Source organism: Heptranchias perlo, chromosome 26 (genome assembly GCF_035084215.1).
Source record: "Heptranchias perlo isolate sHepPer1 chromosome 26, sHepPer1.hap1, whole genome shotgun sequence".
Taxonomy (NCBI): domain Eukaryota; kingdom Metazoa; phylum Chordata; class Chondrichthyes; order Hexanchiformes; family Hexanchidae; genus Heptranchias; species Heptranchias perlo.
This window is the reverse complement of record NC_090350.1, coordinates 43,433,242-43,449,679: the sequence shown is the minus strand read 5'-3', so window position 1 is coordinate 43,449,679 and position 16,438 is coordinate 43,433,242. Positions and strand designations below refer to the sequence as shown.

Below are 16,438 nucleotides of genomic sequence, written 5' to 3'. Positions count from 1 at the left end.
CACACTTTTGTTTATTAGGTATAAAAATGTTGGTGATGGGAAAGAAAAGGTTGTTTGACTGACGGTCAAGAATCATTCAATCGGGTGAAGAAGAGTCTATTCGCTTTCTGATTGGCTGTGGGAAGGCGGGGCTCTGCAAGAATGGGCGTGTCGGGTGACCAATGGTGGGAGTGTGGGGGTGGGGCTCTGAGGATGGGCGTGGCAGGTGACCAATGGTGGGAGTGTGGGGGTGGGGCTCTGAGGATGGGCGTGGCAGGTGACCAATGGTGGGAGTGTGGGGGTGGGGCTCTGAGGATGGGCGTCTCGGGTGACCAATGGTGGGAGTGTGGGGGTGGGGCTCTGAGGATGGGCGTGGCAGGTGACCAATGGTGGGAGTGTGGGGGTGGGGCTCTGAGGATGGGCGTCTCGGGTGACCAATGGTGGGAGTGTGGGGGTGGGGCTCTGAGGATGGGCGTGGCAGGTGACCAATGGTGGGGGTGGGGCTCTGAGGATGGGCGTGGCAGGTGACCAATGGCAGGAGTATGAGGGCAGGGCACGGTGAGGATGGATGTGTTGGGTGACCAATGACAAGCAAGTGGGGCGGGGCAATTGGAGACAGGAGGTGAAACCTCCAGGAATATGTCCAGCCTGAGTTGGCAGCCCCTAGTGACTCAACCAGTCCTGGCTTTTATTCTAAAATAAAATAGAAAATGTTGGAAAAACTCAGCAAGTGAGGCAGCATCTGAGAAGAAAGAAACAGAGTTAACGTTTCTGGTCGAAGACCTTTCATCAGAACTTTTATTCTGCCAGTAGGTGAAATGCACAGAAACTGACTCAGAGAAAGGCTGCTGCTGCTGCCTCTCCTGGTGGCTGAACCAGGTACTGCAGCATTTTCCTGAGCCCGGTGGTGACCCCTGTCAGCAATCACACAGGGTTTATTAGCTGAGCTTCCAACTGAAAATAGGAAGTGCACTGAGTCAATTGATCTCATCCTGACGACAGCTGGTATGCTACAATTGGCCTCAGTGCCCTGGGTTAAGGAGGGGAAAAGTCAACCAGGGACCTGCTTCCAATCCGATTGCCAGCCACTGCCCCCTCCTGGAGAGTGTGGGTAGGATCTGGCTCAATTGTGATGCCATCCACAGTCAAATATCCTGCCGATGCTCATTGTCTAAACTCACACTTGGCCAGAGGGCTCCCAATGCCCATGGATCTGTACCCTAGTGAGGGTCAGCACCCTCCAGGTAAATGGGGTGGGTATCAGAGGCTCCCAGTGCCCATGAATCTGTACCCCAGTGAGGGTCAGCACCTTTTAGGGGAAGGGGGGGGGGAAATTAGATAAAAGAAACCAAAGGAATGCAGATTGATTGCTTTTCCAACACGCCACTCGCCACACCTGTCTGTCACAGATAAGGCGTGGGGTGTTGTTCATGATGGGGGTGGAGGTGGAGGGTGAGGGCGGTGCCTAGTTCCACTGATCAGTGACCGGAATGATTCGAGACCCTCGGGGCGGGGGCCCTTTAACTGACTACAGACCCTTTCAGCTGTTGATTGTTTCCAGCCTTCCTCAATCAGTCTTTTGTTCTCCAGCCCAAGCCCCTGATCTGTGCTTTGGTGCAAGGAGGAAATCTCAGCATTGAATGTAGAGAACTGACAGTGTGATTGGCACCAGGAGCTGGGCTGCTCTGCCGTGTACTTTGATGCAGAGTTCCTGCTGCTTCCCCCCCGCTGCGATCACTGGACAACTTTACCTTTATAAAGAACATTTGCCTTTCAATCTCATGTTAGCTTCAATCGCTGCCTCTCCATTTACTCTTGGACTCCCAATAATGCAGCTGAACCTCAGCCCAAACCTTGAATAAAGATTCCAGCAGTTTCAGGTTGGGGCATTACTCACATTGCAAAGCAAACAAACCATAATATCCCCAGGATCAGTCAGTAAAATAAAACTCCTGATATGACTGGTGCCAGAACAGTGAGCCTGGCGTCTGTCAATGTTTGAGAGAACTCCAGCAACCAACCCAAACAGGAATAGAAAGTGGAACAGAGAAGGTCAACAGAGATTGAATAGAGGTTTCCAAAATGATGAAAGGTTTTCCTTTGCCCCCATGTCCTCTACATGCCCTACCCCTGTATGCTCTGCCCACTATATGCCCTGCCCCTGCACATCTCCTCAGAGCCCCACCCACTATATGCCCTGCCCAACTCATGCCCCGCCTGCTATATGCCCTGCCCCCGTATGCCCAGTCCCTGCACACACACCCCCGCCCCGTGTCCCGCCCACTATATGCCCCCCCACCGGGTGCGACTGAATTTCCAGGCCAGTGTCTGTAGCTTTGTTTGGCATTTTATTTCAACTCTGAAAAATGTTTAATTAAAACAAGAGAGACATTTATTGCTAAGAACTTGCTGAGGTTCCTGTTACTGAATGACACGCTAGGGAGTAAAGACGGAACTGTGAAGGATTAAGCAATGTTAAAAATCAAAGGCTTTTTGTACAATGTCACAACAGGCTTCTGCCAGGCTGTCTTAGTATATGGAGCCAATCCATCAAACCTTCCCTTACAAGCATCAGCCATCAGAATGTTTTATTTTAATTTAAGTGTTGCCAGCACGGCTAATAAAGTGAAATAAAAAAAATAAACCAAGCAAAAAATATTTTCAGGTCAATGTCTGTCTGTGATGGAGGGACTCTATGGGTCTGAATCTAAGCCAGTGATGGGACGGGGGTCTGTTTCTGTGATTCCCTCACACGGTGATGGGACGGGGGTCTGTGTCTGTGATTCCCTCACACGGTGATGGGACGGGGGTCTGTGTCTGTGATTCCCTCACACGGTGATGGGACGGGGGTCTGTGTCTGTGATTCCCCTACACGGTGATTGGATGGGGGTCTGTGTCTGTGATTCCCTCACACGGTGATGGGACGGGGGTCTGTGTCTGTGATTCCCTCACACGGTGATGGGACGGGGGTCTGTGATTCCCTCACACGGTGATGGGACGAGGGTCTGTGTCTGTGATTCCCCCACACGGTGATGGGACGGGGGTCTGTGTCTGTGATTCCCCCACACGGTGATGGGACGAGGGTCTGTGTCTGTGATTCCCTCACACGGTGATGGGACGGGGGTCTGTGTCTGTGATTCCCTCACACGGTGATGGGACGGGGGTCTGTGTCTGTGATTTCCCCCACACGGTGATGGGACGGGGGTCTGTGTCTGTGATTCCCTCACACGGTGATGGGACGGGGGTCTGTGATTCCCTCACATGGTGATGGGACGGGGGTCTGTGTCTGTGATTCCCCCACACGGTGATGGGACGGGGGTCTGTGTCTGTGATACCCCCACACGGTGATGGGACGGGGGTCTGTGTCTGTGATTCCCCCACACGGTGATGGGACGGGGGTCTGTGTCTGTGATACCCCCACACGGTGATGGGACGGGGGTCTGTATCTGTGATTCCCTCACACGGTGATGGGACGGGGGGTCTGTGTCTGTGATTCCCCCACACGGTGATGGGATGGGGGTTTGTGTCTGTGATTCCCCCACACGGTGATGGGACGGGGGTCTGAGTCTGTGATTCCCCCACACGGTGATGGGATGGGGGTCTGTGTCTGTGATTCCCCCACACGGTGATGGGACGGGGGTCTGTGTCTGTGATTCCCCCACACGGTGATGGGACGGGGGTCTGTGTCTGTGATTCCCCCACACGGTGATGGGACGGGGGTCTGTGTCTGTGATTCCCCCACACGGTGATGGGACGGGGGTCTGTGTCTGTGATTCCCCCACACGGTGATGGGACGGGGGTCTGTGTCTGTGATTCCCCCACACGGTGATGGGATCGGGGTCTGTGTCTGTGATTCCCCCACACGGTGAGCTCCTGATTTTAATCGTGCAAGGCCAGGAACTTCAGGCAGTGGAGTCCATTGTCCAACAAACTAGTTCTGTTATTTCAGGACCTTTCTGAATGGAAGTGGAGATAACCCTAGTAAATTGTTTGGTCTCTTTTTGCTGAAGCGCAAGAAAAGGAGAAGGACTAGCACTGAAATCCAGCTTGGGCAAGAGGGCTGCACTAAAGCAATGAACACTGCAAATAATTAATAAAATCTTTATTCATATGTATATAATATATATAGTAAAAGGCATATCTGTTACTCACATTATTTAACTGAAAATACTTATTTCATATATATTGCTGCTTTTAACTTTCACATCCACCTTATTTACCTTGCAGCACAGTCACATACTCAGAGTGCAGTCCTGAATACAAACCGACAGTTGCCTGTCAGCCAGTACTGTATGGCTGATGTGCAATCCTTTTACACAGCTTTCCACCAACCAGCACAGGGGCCCAGCACCTGAGAGCAGGACCAGGATGAACTGGGGCGTATCTGTGCATATAACTGCTGTATGGGTGGGGTACAAATGCGACACAGATTCCGTTATCTGGGTGCTGGCACACATGGGAGGATGTACTGTATGTTCCCTGAGGTTCCCCTTCTCCTGAGTGCAATGTCCCCTGGTGTGGACCCCTTTCAGTTCCAATGTCAGAAGCACTCTTCCTGTGTGGCTGCGACACGATGAAACTGATTGAGGAAGAGCAGGGGACAAAGACCAATAACAATCAGAATCCGATGTGACAAATGAGCACCGGCTCTGTCACCGCTCTTGCTGGGTTGGAAAGATCTTGGGCCGTTCCCATCCACCCTCTCCATGCTGCAGTCCATAACCTTTCGAAGAGATCCTGACTTGAGTTGCCTTTATTTCCCAGCCCAATGAATGCCTCCAATCTACATTGATCGCATTCACTGCTGTCCTGGAAACGACATCTTCATAATTACATTGAACTGTTCCTCAACACTTCAGGGCCAAGTCAACCAGAGGCTTCAATGTGTCTGTGTAGCAGATGATGCGCTGAGCTTAATACCAAGTAACTAGTCATCAGGCATACGTCTCATCAGGTGTGGAGCAGACAGTGGGATCTCCGCCGGCTTTGGGTATATGGCACCAGCCGGACTGCTAAAGCTCATCCTGCGCACCTGCTTTCAAGAAAAGAAATAAAGATCGAGTGAGACACAGAAGCATTTACCACTGAGATTATTCCCTGTTTCCATCCTGTTGTCCCCACATAGATTAGGATGTCAGCCTTGGCTCAGTGGTAGCACTTTTGCCTTTTAGTCAGAAGGTCTTGGGTTCAAACCCCACTGTAGAGACCTAAATACATACGCTAAGCTGGTCATTTATCTCATTGCAGTTTCTGGGACCATGCTGTGCCCAAATTGGATGCTGTACTTGCCTACATAACAGTAACTACACTTCAAAAAGTAATTCATTGGCTGTGAAGAACTTTGAGATGTCCTGGGGACATGAAAGGTTCTATATAAATACTGGAGTGTGGGACTAAATTGGACAGCTCTTTCAAAGAGCCGATGCAGGCACAACGGGCCAAATGGCCACCTTCTGTGCTGTAGCACTCTATGATCCTATTAATGCAAGTTCCTTCTTTAATGTGATCTGCAGCTGACAAATGCACAAGAACAAGCTGAAGATGAGTCTGCCATTGACTAGCCCACTCTCCCAGGACAATGTTCAGAGGAGGGGTTTGAGGAAACTTTTGAGCCATTAAAATCACAAGTTAATTAAGATCAGCACCACAAGTGGCAGAAGAATCTCACCCCAGGTTCCATGTCAAGTCTTCTGGTTACATTACACTCTTAGGAATAGAAGAGACTTCAAGGAGACCTAACAACTGTGCAAGGTTATGAGAGGAACTGACAAAGTTGAACCAGGTAAATTGTTCCCTGTGGTAATGGTTCAAGTCCCAGGAGACACAAGTTACAAACTAGGAGTAAGAAGAGAAGTCAGAGCAAAGTTTATTGGCCAAAGAGTTCTAGAATCAGTTACCAGCGAACATCACTGAAGCAGACAGTATAAATGAGTTCAGGAGACAATTGATCGCCTGCCTCCACCACTGCCTCAGCCCATTTGCTGCTGAAATCCTCATCCATGCCTTTGTTACTTCCAGTCTCGACTATTCCAATGCTCTCCTCGTTGGCCTCCCACCTTCCACCCTCTGTAAACTTGAACTCATCCAAAACTCTGCTGCATGTATCCTAACTCACACCAAGTCCCGTTTTCCCACCCTGTGCGCGCTGACCTACATTGGCTCCCGGTCCAGCAATGCCTTGATTTTAAAATTCTCATCCTTGTTTTCAAATCCCTCCATGGCCTCGCCCCTCCCTATCTCAGTAACCTCCTCCAGCCCTACAAACCTCCCAGATCTCTGCGTTCCTCCTATTCTGTCCTAATGCGCATTCCGCAATTTTCATCATTCCACTATTGGCGGTCGTGCCTTCAGCTGCCTAGGCCCTAAGCTCTGGAATTCCCTCCCTAAACCTCTCCTCCTCTCCACATCTCTCTCCTCCTTTAAGTTGCTCCTTAAAACTTACCTCTTTGACCAAGCATTCGGTCACCTGTCCTAATATCTCCTATGTGGCTCAGTGTCAAATTTTTATGATAATCGATCCTGTGAAGTGCCTTGGGACATTTTTACTACTTTTAAGATGCTATATAAATGCCAGTTGATGTTCTGAAGAGAGAAAGGATTGTGGGATAGAGTAGGAGATGGATAGATGAGGTTGCAAGCAGTTAAAAAAGGGATACATTGTTCAGCTTAAGACATTCTTACATTCTTATCCAAACTGGAGGTGTGGACCTGTGTCCATTGGGCAGGTAAGCTTCATATCACACTCACAGTAACATAGAGCCTCAAATGTGTTCTTGTGTTTCTGGACAGGAAAGAACTTACATTTAAATAGCACCTTATCACTTCTCTCAGTATATCAAAAATGCACCACACAAGATGGATCACTTTAAAGTGCAGCCATGGTTGTTGTGTGGGTTAACTGGGCAGCCACTTTGTACACAGCAAGATCTCACAAACAGCAATGGGATAAATGGCCAGTGAATCATTTTTTTGGTGGTGTTGGTTGAAGGATGAATGTTGGCCAGGACACAAGGAGAAGTCCCTGCTCTTCCTCAAATAGTCCCAGGGATCCTTAATATCCACCTAAATTGCTCTGGTTCAAACCTCTCCCAAAAGACAGCAGCCCCAAATTTCATCAGGGTGTCCCGTCAGATTCCCACTGTAACCAAAGGGCAAAGAGCAGGGCCGTGAATGCACTGAATCCCCAGTCAGCCTTGTAAGGGGACGAATTTCTGCAGAAAACCTAACAGAAGTGTTTTTTTTCTGAGTATGCTAATTTGGATTTAACTGTTAATTCTCGGAATGTGGGCGTCGCTGGCGAGGCCGGCATTTATTGCTCATCCCTAATTGCCCTTGAGAAGGTGGTGGTGAGCCTCCTTCTTGAACTGCTGCAGTCTGTGTGGTGACGGTTCTCCCACAGTGCTGTTAGGAAGGGAGTTCCAGGATTTTGACCCAGTGACGATGAAGGAACGGCGATATATTTCCAAGTCGGGATGGTGTGTGACTTGGAGGGGAACGTGCAGGTGGTGTTGTTCCCATGTGCCTGCTGCCCTTGTCCTTCTAGGTGGTAGAGGTCGCGGTTTGGGAGGTGCTGCCAAAGAAGCCTTGGCGAGTTGCTGCAGTGCATCCTGCAGATGGTACACACTGCAGCCACGGTGCGCCGGTGGCAGAGGGAGTGAATGTTTAGGGTTGTGGATGGGATGCCAATCAAGTGGGCTAATTTGTCCTGGATGGTGTCGAGCTTCTTGAGTGTTGTTGCAGCTGCTCCCATCCAGGCAAGTGGAGAGAATTCCATCACACTCCTGACTTGTGCCTTGTAGATGGTAGAGAGCTTTTGAGGAGTCAGGAGGTGAGTCACTCGCCACAGAATACCCAGCCTCTGACCTGCTGTAGCAGCCATGGCATTTAAGTGGCTGATTCAGCTGAATTTCGTATTTAATGAAACATCATCCTGTCGGCTAGAGTTGGTAAAATGGCTTAAATTGCAACATGATAAGGAAATACAAACGGTAAAATAGCATCTGGCTGAAAGCAGAACCCAGTGTGCGTATGAAGAATTCTATAAGGCCCTCAGTCAAAATATAAGCAGCCGTGGGGCATTGTCTGATGGCTGAGACTTTCACCTTTTCCTGTGTCAGCAGGTGGCTGAGCATTTCTTTCTTTCTGAACGTCGGCATATCATTGGTGAGCAGGGCATCGGTAACGTCCAATATCCGCTTCTCATGCTGCATAATCTGCTTCTGCTGCTCGCGGTTAAACAGGATGTCCCGCAACTCTTTCACAATGCTGAGTGGGCAAAAAAATAACCATTAAACGCAGCAAAAGTAACTCACACTGTGGGTGGGTCAGTGTGACAGTAACTCACACTGTGGGTGGGTCAGTGTGACGGTAACTCACACTGTGGGTGGGTCAGTGTGACGGTAACTCACACTGTGGGTGGGTCAGTGTGACAGTAACTCACACTGTGGGTGGGTCAGTGTGACAGTAACTCACACTGTGAGAGTGTCAGTGTGACGGTAACTCACACTGTGGGTGGGTCAGTGTGACGGTAACTCACACTGTGGGTGGGTCAGTGTGACGGTAACTCACACTGTGGGTGGGTCAGTGTGACGGTAACTCACACTGTGGGTGGGTCAGTGTGACTGTAACTCACATTGTATATTAAGGAATGCAGCAGTGGTGCCCACCTGTTGAGTTCAAGGCGAATCTGCTTATAGTACTGGAGGTTCCTTTGGATGGCTTCCAGCACTAGGCAGAACTCCTCGTACGTTTTCATGTTGAGATTCTCCAGGGAGCTGTACTTCATCGGTTGCTGTTTGTGAGCCATGATGATCTGCTTGATACATTCTTGCATATGGACCAAGTCCAACTCTGGGCTTGGCTCATTCTCATCTTTCAACTGAAAAAATGGAATTTAGAGGATAGTGGTAATGGGAAGAATAGTTCGAGGAGAAATCAAACATTAAATAACACTAACAGACTAAAATCTTGTATTGCACATTTGTTACGTAGCCGCTCACCAATGCACCAACACACAATCGATCACATCGGTCTATATCACAAACACACAATTGATTACATCAGGCTACATCAGCCAGATTGTGAGTTGTGAGGAGGATGCAAAGAGGCTTCAAGGTGATTTAGACAAGTTGAGTGAGTGGGCAAATACATGGCAGATGCAGTATAATGTGGATAAATGTGAAGTTATCCATTTCGGAAGGAAAAACAGAAAGGCAGAGTATTATTTAAATGGTGATAGATTGGGGAATGTTGATGTACAAAGGGACCTGGGTGTCCTTGTACATCAGTCACTGAAAGCAAACATGGGGGTGCAGCAAGCAGTTAGGAAGGCAAATGGTATGTTGGCCTTCATTGCAAGAGGATTTGAGTACAGGAACAAGGATGTCTTACTGCAGTTATACAGGGCCTTGGTGAGACCACACCTGGAGTATTGTGTGCAGTTTTGGTCTCCTTTCCTAAGAAAGGATATACTTGCCATAGAGGGAGTGCAGTGAAGGTTCACCAGACTGATTCCTGGGGTGGCAGGGCTGTCGTATGAGGAGAGATTGGGTCGACTCGGCCTGTATTCACTCGAGTTTATAAGAATGAGAGGGGATCTCATTGAAACATATAAAATTCTGACAGGGCTAGACAGACTGGATGCAGGGAGGATGTTTCCCCTGGCTGGGGGGGTCTAGAACGAGGGGTCACAGTCTCAGGATACGGGGTAGGACATTTAGGACTGAGATGAGGAGAAATTTCTTCACTCAGGGGGCCTGTGGAATTCTCTACCATAGAAGGCTGTGGAGGCCAAGTCACCGAATATATTTAAAAAGGAGATGGATAGATTTCTAGACACAAAAGGCATCAAGGGGTATGAGCTGAGAGCAGGAATATGGTATTGAGATAGAGGATCAGCCATGATCATATTGAATGGCGGAGCAAGGCTCGAAGGGCTGAATGGCCTACTCCTGCCCCTATTTTCTATGTTTTTATGTTTCACACAACCGATCACATTAGTCTATGTCACCAAAATCTTGTTTCATTGCCATATAGCCCATTGAAGCGAATTTAATGCTAGACTCAGAAGTGTGCCTCTCAACCCCTCGTTCTAGATTTCATGATGTTAACCATGAAAGGTGATTCTCATTCAAGCGTATAAAATTCTTAGAGGGCTTGACAGGGTAGATTTGGAGAGGCTGTTTGCCCTGTCTGGAGGGTCTAGAACTAGGGGGCATAGTCTCAGGATAAAGGGTCGGCCATTTAGGACTGAGATGAGGAGGAATTTCTTCACTCAGAAGGTTGTGAATCTTTGGAATTCTCTATCCCAGAGGGCTGTGGATGCTCAGTCATTGAGTATATTCAAGACTGAGATCGATAGATTTTTGTACTCTAAGGGAGTCAAGGAATATGGGGATCAGGCAGGAAAATGGAGTTGAGGTTGAAGATCAGCCATGATCTTATCAAGTGGAGGAGCAGGCTCAAGGACCGCATGGCCTAATCCCACTCCTATTTCTTATTTTCTTATCACTTTAAAAAGATATCTGCTGTTGGGAATTGGAAACATGAACTCTCCTTTAAGAGTGTCACTGTGAGTAATAATTTTAATCAGAGTTATGATTTTCTTGTGCTCAGCACCAAATAACACTCCCAAAGTGATCCATTGCTCCCTACAAACTGGAGTGTGCTCTTATATACACAATATCTGGTAATGTAGTGGTGCCCAGGGGTGGAATTGTAATTTGCTCACTGGAGGTGACATGAGCTGTCTCATGCCTTCTGAGTCTTTGGATAACAGAGGATTAATTGCTTTCAGACCACGTGGCTTAGGTATGATTTATGAACAAAGATTACTAAAAGACAAGTTAAACCGTAGTAAAATATTTGTTTCGTTACATTTACAACATAAAACTCACAATTCCCGGCTCCAAAACAGTAAAAGATGCAATGATTCACTGACCCTCCTAATTACAATGAGCCTGGAGTAGTGTTAGCAACCCAGAACATGGACAATTAGTGAAGCTCACTTCCCAAAGCCTTCCACATCAATAGAACAGGGAGAGAACTGCTGAGCTGGCCAAAGACTGCACAATATATTTCTCTGACTGAGCATAGAACTGTCAATCAACAATCAAAACATACAAAGGCACCTGACCGGCTGAAATATCTGCTAACAGAAAATTTGCATCCCTTGGTGGTTCAGGAATGATCTCTGCCTCTGTAAACAGGTTCTCAAGCAAAAGTAACATCCTGGGCCGAGCGAGTGTCAAAGGTCACCAATATTGCCTTTTAAAACCTGCGGATTCTAACACCTAACCTTTCAGAGCCCTTGGTTGTATAGTTGAGACCAGTCAGTCAGCTTTTACTGTATATGATTGGAGCAACTGAAATTGTCCTTAAATTCCAGCCAACCCTGTGATTGCAGCTTCCCTTTCAACATAGAGAAGCAAATCCCACGGTAATCGATTTAAAGTGGTACTCTCAAAACTATAACAAAAAATATATATATTTTAAAGATTCCTAGGACATCAGACAGGACTAATTTCTCATTTGGCACTGAGGCTCTTATTTTCCATATCAGGACATGTGTAAGGGGGTTACATCTCAGGACAGCCATAAAGATTCAGGGCAGTATGAGCTCTGACGCTTGTTATAAGTGTCATGTTAACAAGATGCTGATTAGTTGTGGTTATTTTTAAATTATGCCTAGCTCAAGTTTTGGTGAAACTTGTTTTGTCCCATGCACTGTGCTCAGTGAGAGGTCAAAAGCCAGATGGTGCATGTGCAGTTTCAGCCTTGAGGTGTACAAGAACAGCTTTGGGATCACGAGCGACCCAACCTTCCCCCTAAACAGAACACATTGCCTCCACCAATACCCTCTTCACTCCCAATGACATGGGCAAGAAGGGATCCATGGGTGAGACAGTCCTATTGTCCTGAGGCATTAGGCCTTAGTACACCAATGCAATGCATCACCAAACCAGCTCATCAAGGTGAGTGCTGGGGAATGGAACACACCCAGAGTCAGCAACAAGCACTCCCGAAGTGAAGGACATCACAGCTAGAGGCAAACTAAAGCTTGTCTACTCCCTCCCGACAATCTGCCTCAGCCACTGCCTCAAAACATCCTGTACTGTGCAGTTGGACATTTTTCCATTTCCCACACTAGCTATCCTGTGGCCATTTTGAATGAAATTGCTAACCTAGTGCCAAATTAGGGATAGTTTTGTACCTATATCCATTCGGACATGGGGTTCGACGGCCCAAACTCATTTCACACAGGACCCCGACAGACAGAGACGTTCATCCTCTAAGTCTGGGCTGGAGAGTACAGCTCCAAACGAGCATTCTCTGTCTCAGTGTTGCACCAGTAGGTATCTTGCCTCTTGGCTCACATCCTACCTCAGCCAGTAGACCTGCCCCACCGGTCAGTGTATGCCTCTTCTCCTCTTGCTCTGTCATTGCTTGCTCCAGGTTTGACGTCACCGCGGCAACCATGATGTTTGCAAAGATAAAAGATGCTCCTATGATGAATATGAAGAGGTACAGTGCGCCCCAATACATTATCACTCCGTCCTTCTGCCTGGAAAGGAGAAGACAGTTTTGTTAATGTCAGCACCAGTGGAAATCATTTCATTCCCAGACCAACCATGGCCAGAATCTATTGATTCTATCACATAGACTGAGGTCTGGGCAGACATTACAGGGGCTCCTAAAAACTGTACAGCAAGCTGAGTAACAGGAGATGCTGGAGCATGTCGTACTTAACTGTCCTGTTTATTTGTGACATCCCCCCGTTAAACAGCACCACTGAGAACTCCCACACATGAAAAATCAGTTGATTTGCCAATTTACAAAGGTTGATCTGAATTCTATCCTTTTAGCACATTGCAGGTTAAGAGGTATGATATGTGCACCCCACACAGAAACTGTGTGTAGAGGAGATATGCACTATTTGTATACATTATATACTGTGTACCTCACCTGAGATATGCACTATTTGTGTACATTATAGTACTGTGTACCTCACCTGAGATATGCACTATTTGTATACATTATATACTGTGTACCTCACCTGAGATATGCACTATTTGTGTACATTATAGTACTGTGTACCCCACCATATATTGCGTTCCTTCATTGTCGCTGGGTCAAAATCCTGGAACACCCTACCTAACAGCACTGTGGGAGAACCTTCACCATATGGACTGCAGCGGTTCAAGGAGGCGGCTCATCACCACCTTCTCAAGGGCAATTAGAGATGGGCAATAAATGTTGGCCTTGCCAGCGATGCCCACATCCCATGAACGAATAAAAAAAACCTGAGATATGCACCATTTGTGAAAATTATGATACTGTGTACCCCACCTGAGATATGCACCATTTGGGTATATTATAGTACTGTATACCTCACCTGAGATATGCACCATTTGTGAACATTATAGTACTGTGTACCCCATCTGAGATATGCACCATTTGGGTACATTATAGTGCTGTGCATGTGTGTGTATGTGCGAATTTGCATGTGCATCTATGTATTTCTATAATGGTATGTAAAGGACATGTAGATGTAATAGCCCTTGCTCTTCTGAGCCTGGGATGCCTTGAGCTGTTATGTGCCAGTGGTACTCATAATACTATTTACAGTCTGGTTTTGTCTGGCTGTGGGATGTTGCCAGAGCTGGGATTCAGAGCTGTTTCTCCCGTCTTGAGAGAAAGTGAATGTTATAAGGAGGTGGAGCTGTCCCAGCAACCTCATTGTACAAATGAAAGGGCTCTATTACAACTATGGGGCCTACAGTTTATTGCATTATAGATCCTATGGCCTATGGGGAGGTATCTGGTTTCCAGTTAGAAAATTTCAACTTAGGGGTTTGCTGAGTTACAAACGGACTTAAAGTTCTCACCAGGCCTGGGATGGTCTACTCCCCCAATTATTGAGGGGGGCATGTGATGAAATAGTAGGGGCACGAACCAGAATTTTTAAAAACTCTTTGGAAACAGGACTAGAGGGGTGAATGCTATAGCCTGCTCAAAAAGCAGAAAGGGACAAGCCAGGTTACTATAGATCAGTTAGCCTCAGATCACTAGTAAGAAAACTGCTAGTGACTATAATAATAGGTAACATTAGTGAATATGGACTAATCAGAGACAATCAACAAGGATTTGTAAAGGAAAAGTCATGCTTGACAAATTGAATCAAGTAAACTACTATACAGATAAAGAAAGGGAATGCAGTGGGTGGTATATATTTGTATTTTCAAAAGGTGTCTGACAAAGTTCCTGACTGTGTACAAAAGGTATGTGGAGTATTGGGTGATGTGCCTCACAGCCACCGTGGTGTCATGGAAGTTGTTTTGATCATCATGGGAAGAGGGGGTCACGGAAGAGATTCCTAGATTCTCCCCCCAGAATTAGCCTAGGGTTTTTTCTCTCCCAGGAGATTACGTGGCTGCTTTCGAATGGGGGGTATTGAGGATCGTGATGCTCAGGTGCACGAAACTATATGGGACAAGAATTTTCGATGGACCAGTTAGTCTTTTCTTGTCCGTCATTTTTGTCTGTTCATAAGTGCCGCATAGGAGACTTGTGAAGGTTAAGGCCAATAGTATTAAATATACGATTAATAAATGTTGACATGGATAGAGGAATAGCTGAAGGAGAGAAAACAGAGAGTAAGAGTAACTGAGCGTAAGGCGGATTAGCAAGATGTAGGTAGTGGCATCCCCCAGTGATCTATGTTGGGACCTTCTTAGGTCTTCATATACATTAATGATTTGGGCATGGAGATCAGGGGGAAAACTTGGGCATGATACCAATTTAGGAAGCATGGAAAACTGTGACGAAGAATGCAGGAGACTATGAGAGGAAATAGACTGGTCAGGGAGAGGGCAGGTATGTGGCAAATGCAGTTCAATTGAGATAAATGTGACTGGTACATTTTGGGAGAATGGAAATATACCTTAAATGGTAAAATTCTCAATGGATTGGAGGAACAAAGAGATACAAGGGTTCAGATTTTAAAACCAGGATTGCTGGTGGAAAAAGACATAATAAGAACAAATGGGATTCTGTTTTTTTTATATTTAGGCATTGGATGAGGTTCTGTAGGAAGATTTTAAGGAGTTAGGAGAAAGAGTAAGAAGCAGGACCTCAAAGGTAGCAATCTCTGGATTATTCTCGATGCCTCGTGCTAGTTAGTATAGAAATAGGAGGATAGAGCAGACGAATGCGTGGCTGGAGAGATGGTGCAGAAGGGAGGGCTTTAGATTCCTGGGGACCGGTTCTGGGTGAGAAGGGACCTGTACAAGCCAGACAGGTTGCACCTCAACAGGGCCAGGACCAATACCCTCGCGGGGAGGTTTGCTAGTGCTGTTGGGGAGGGTTTAAACTAGTTTGGCAGGGGGGTGGGAACCTGAGTGTAGATTCAGATGGGACAGAATCAGAACTGGAGATAGAAGGCAGAAAATTAGTAAGTAACTTAAGAAGGCAGAGGGAACAAAGGTTAGAAAATAAACAGCAAGGGAGTTTGGCAGTGCTTAGTGGTATATACCTCAATGCAAGGAGTATAGTGAATAAGGCAGATGAGCTGAGGGCACAGATAGACACATGGCAGTACGATATCTTAGCTATTACAGAAACATGACTTAAAGAGGGGCAAGAAAGAGGGGCAACGTTCCTGGTTACAGGGTTTTCAGATGAGATAGAGAAGGGGATAAAAAAGGAGGGGGGGTGGCAATTTTGGTTAAAGAAACAATTACAGCTGTGAGGAGGGATGATATGTTAGAAGGATCATCAAATGAGGCCATATGGGTTAAGCTAAGGAACAAAAAAGGGGCAGTCACACTACTGGGAGTGTACTAGACCCCCAAACAGTCAGAGGAAGATAGAAGAGCAAATATGTAGGCAAATTTCTGAGAAGTACAAAATCAGTAGGGCAGTAATAGTGGGGGATTTCAACTACCCTAATATTAACTGGGACACAAACAGAGTGAAGGGTATAGAGGGCACAAAATTCTTAAATTGCATCCAGGGGAACTTTTTAGCCAGTACGTAGCAAGCCCAACAAGAGAGGGGGCAGTTCTAGATTTAGTTTTAGGAAATGAGGCTGGGCAGTATGTACAAATGTAGGTCCCTTACAATCAGAAATGGGGGAAATTATAATGGGGAACAAAGAAATGGCAGAACAATTAAACATATACTTTGCTTCTGTCTTCACAAAGGAGGACACAAATAACCTGCCAGAAATGTAAGGGAACCAAGGGTCTAGTGAGAGGGAGGAACTGAAGGAAACCAGTATTAGGAAAAAAAAATAGTACTTGGGAAATTAATGGGGCTAAAGGCTGACAAATCCCCAGGGCCTGATAATCGACATCCCAGAGTACTACAGGAAGTGGCCCTGGAAATAGTGGATGCATTGGTGATCATCTTCCAAAATTCTATAGAATCTGGAACAGTTCCTACAGATTGGATGGTGGCA

At 46.8% G+C, this 16,438-nt stretch overlaps 1 protein-coding gene across 1 annotated transcript in view; it reads right to left on the bottom strand.

Annotated features, from left to right (window-relative positions):
• Positions 1–4,906: 4,906 nt before the first annotated feature.
• The window catches only part of LOC137342778 (cation channel sperm-associated protein 4-like), a 55,386-nt gene continuing 43,854 nt past the window's right edge, over positions 4,907–16,438 (bottom strand). The window contains exons 8-11 of the mRNA XM_068006956.1: positions 12,361–12,541; positions 8,646–8,857; positions 8,082–8,244; positions 4,907–5,011 (exon numbers count right to left, since the gene is read on the bottom strand). Coding sequence (XP_067863057.1) covers positions 4,907–5,011; positions 8,082–8,244; positions 8,646–8,857; positions 12,361–12,541 — 661 coding nt within the window. The remainder of the gene's footprint in view (positions 5,012–8,081; positions 8,245–8,645; positions 8,858–12,360; positions 12,542–16,438) is intronic.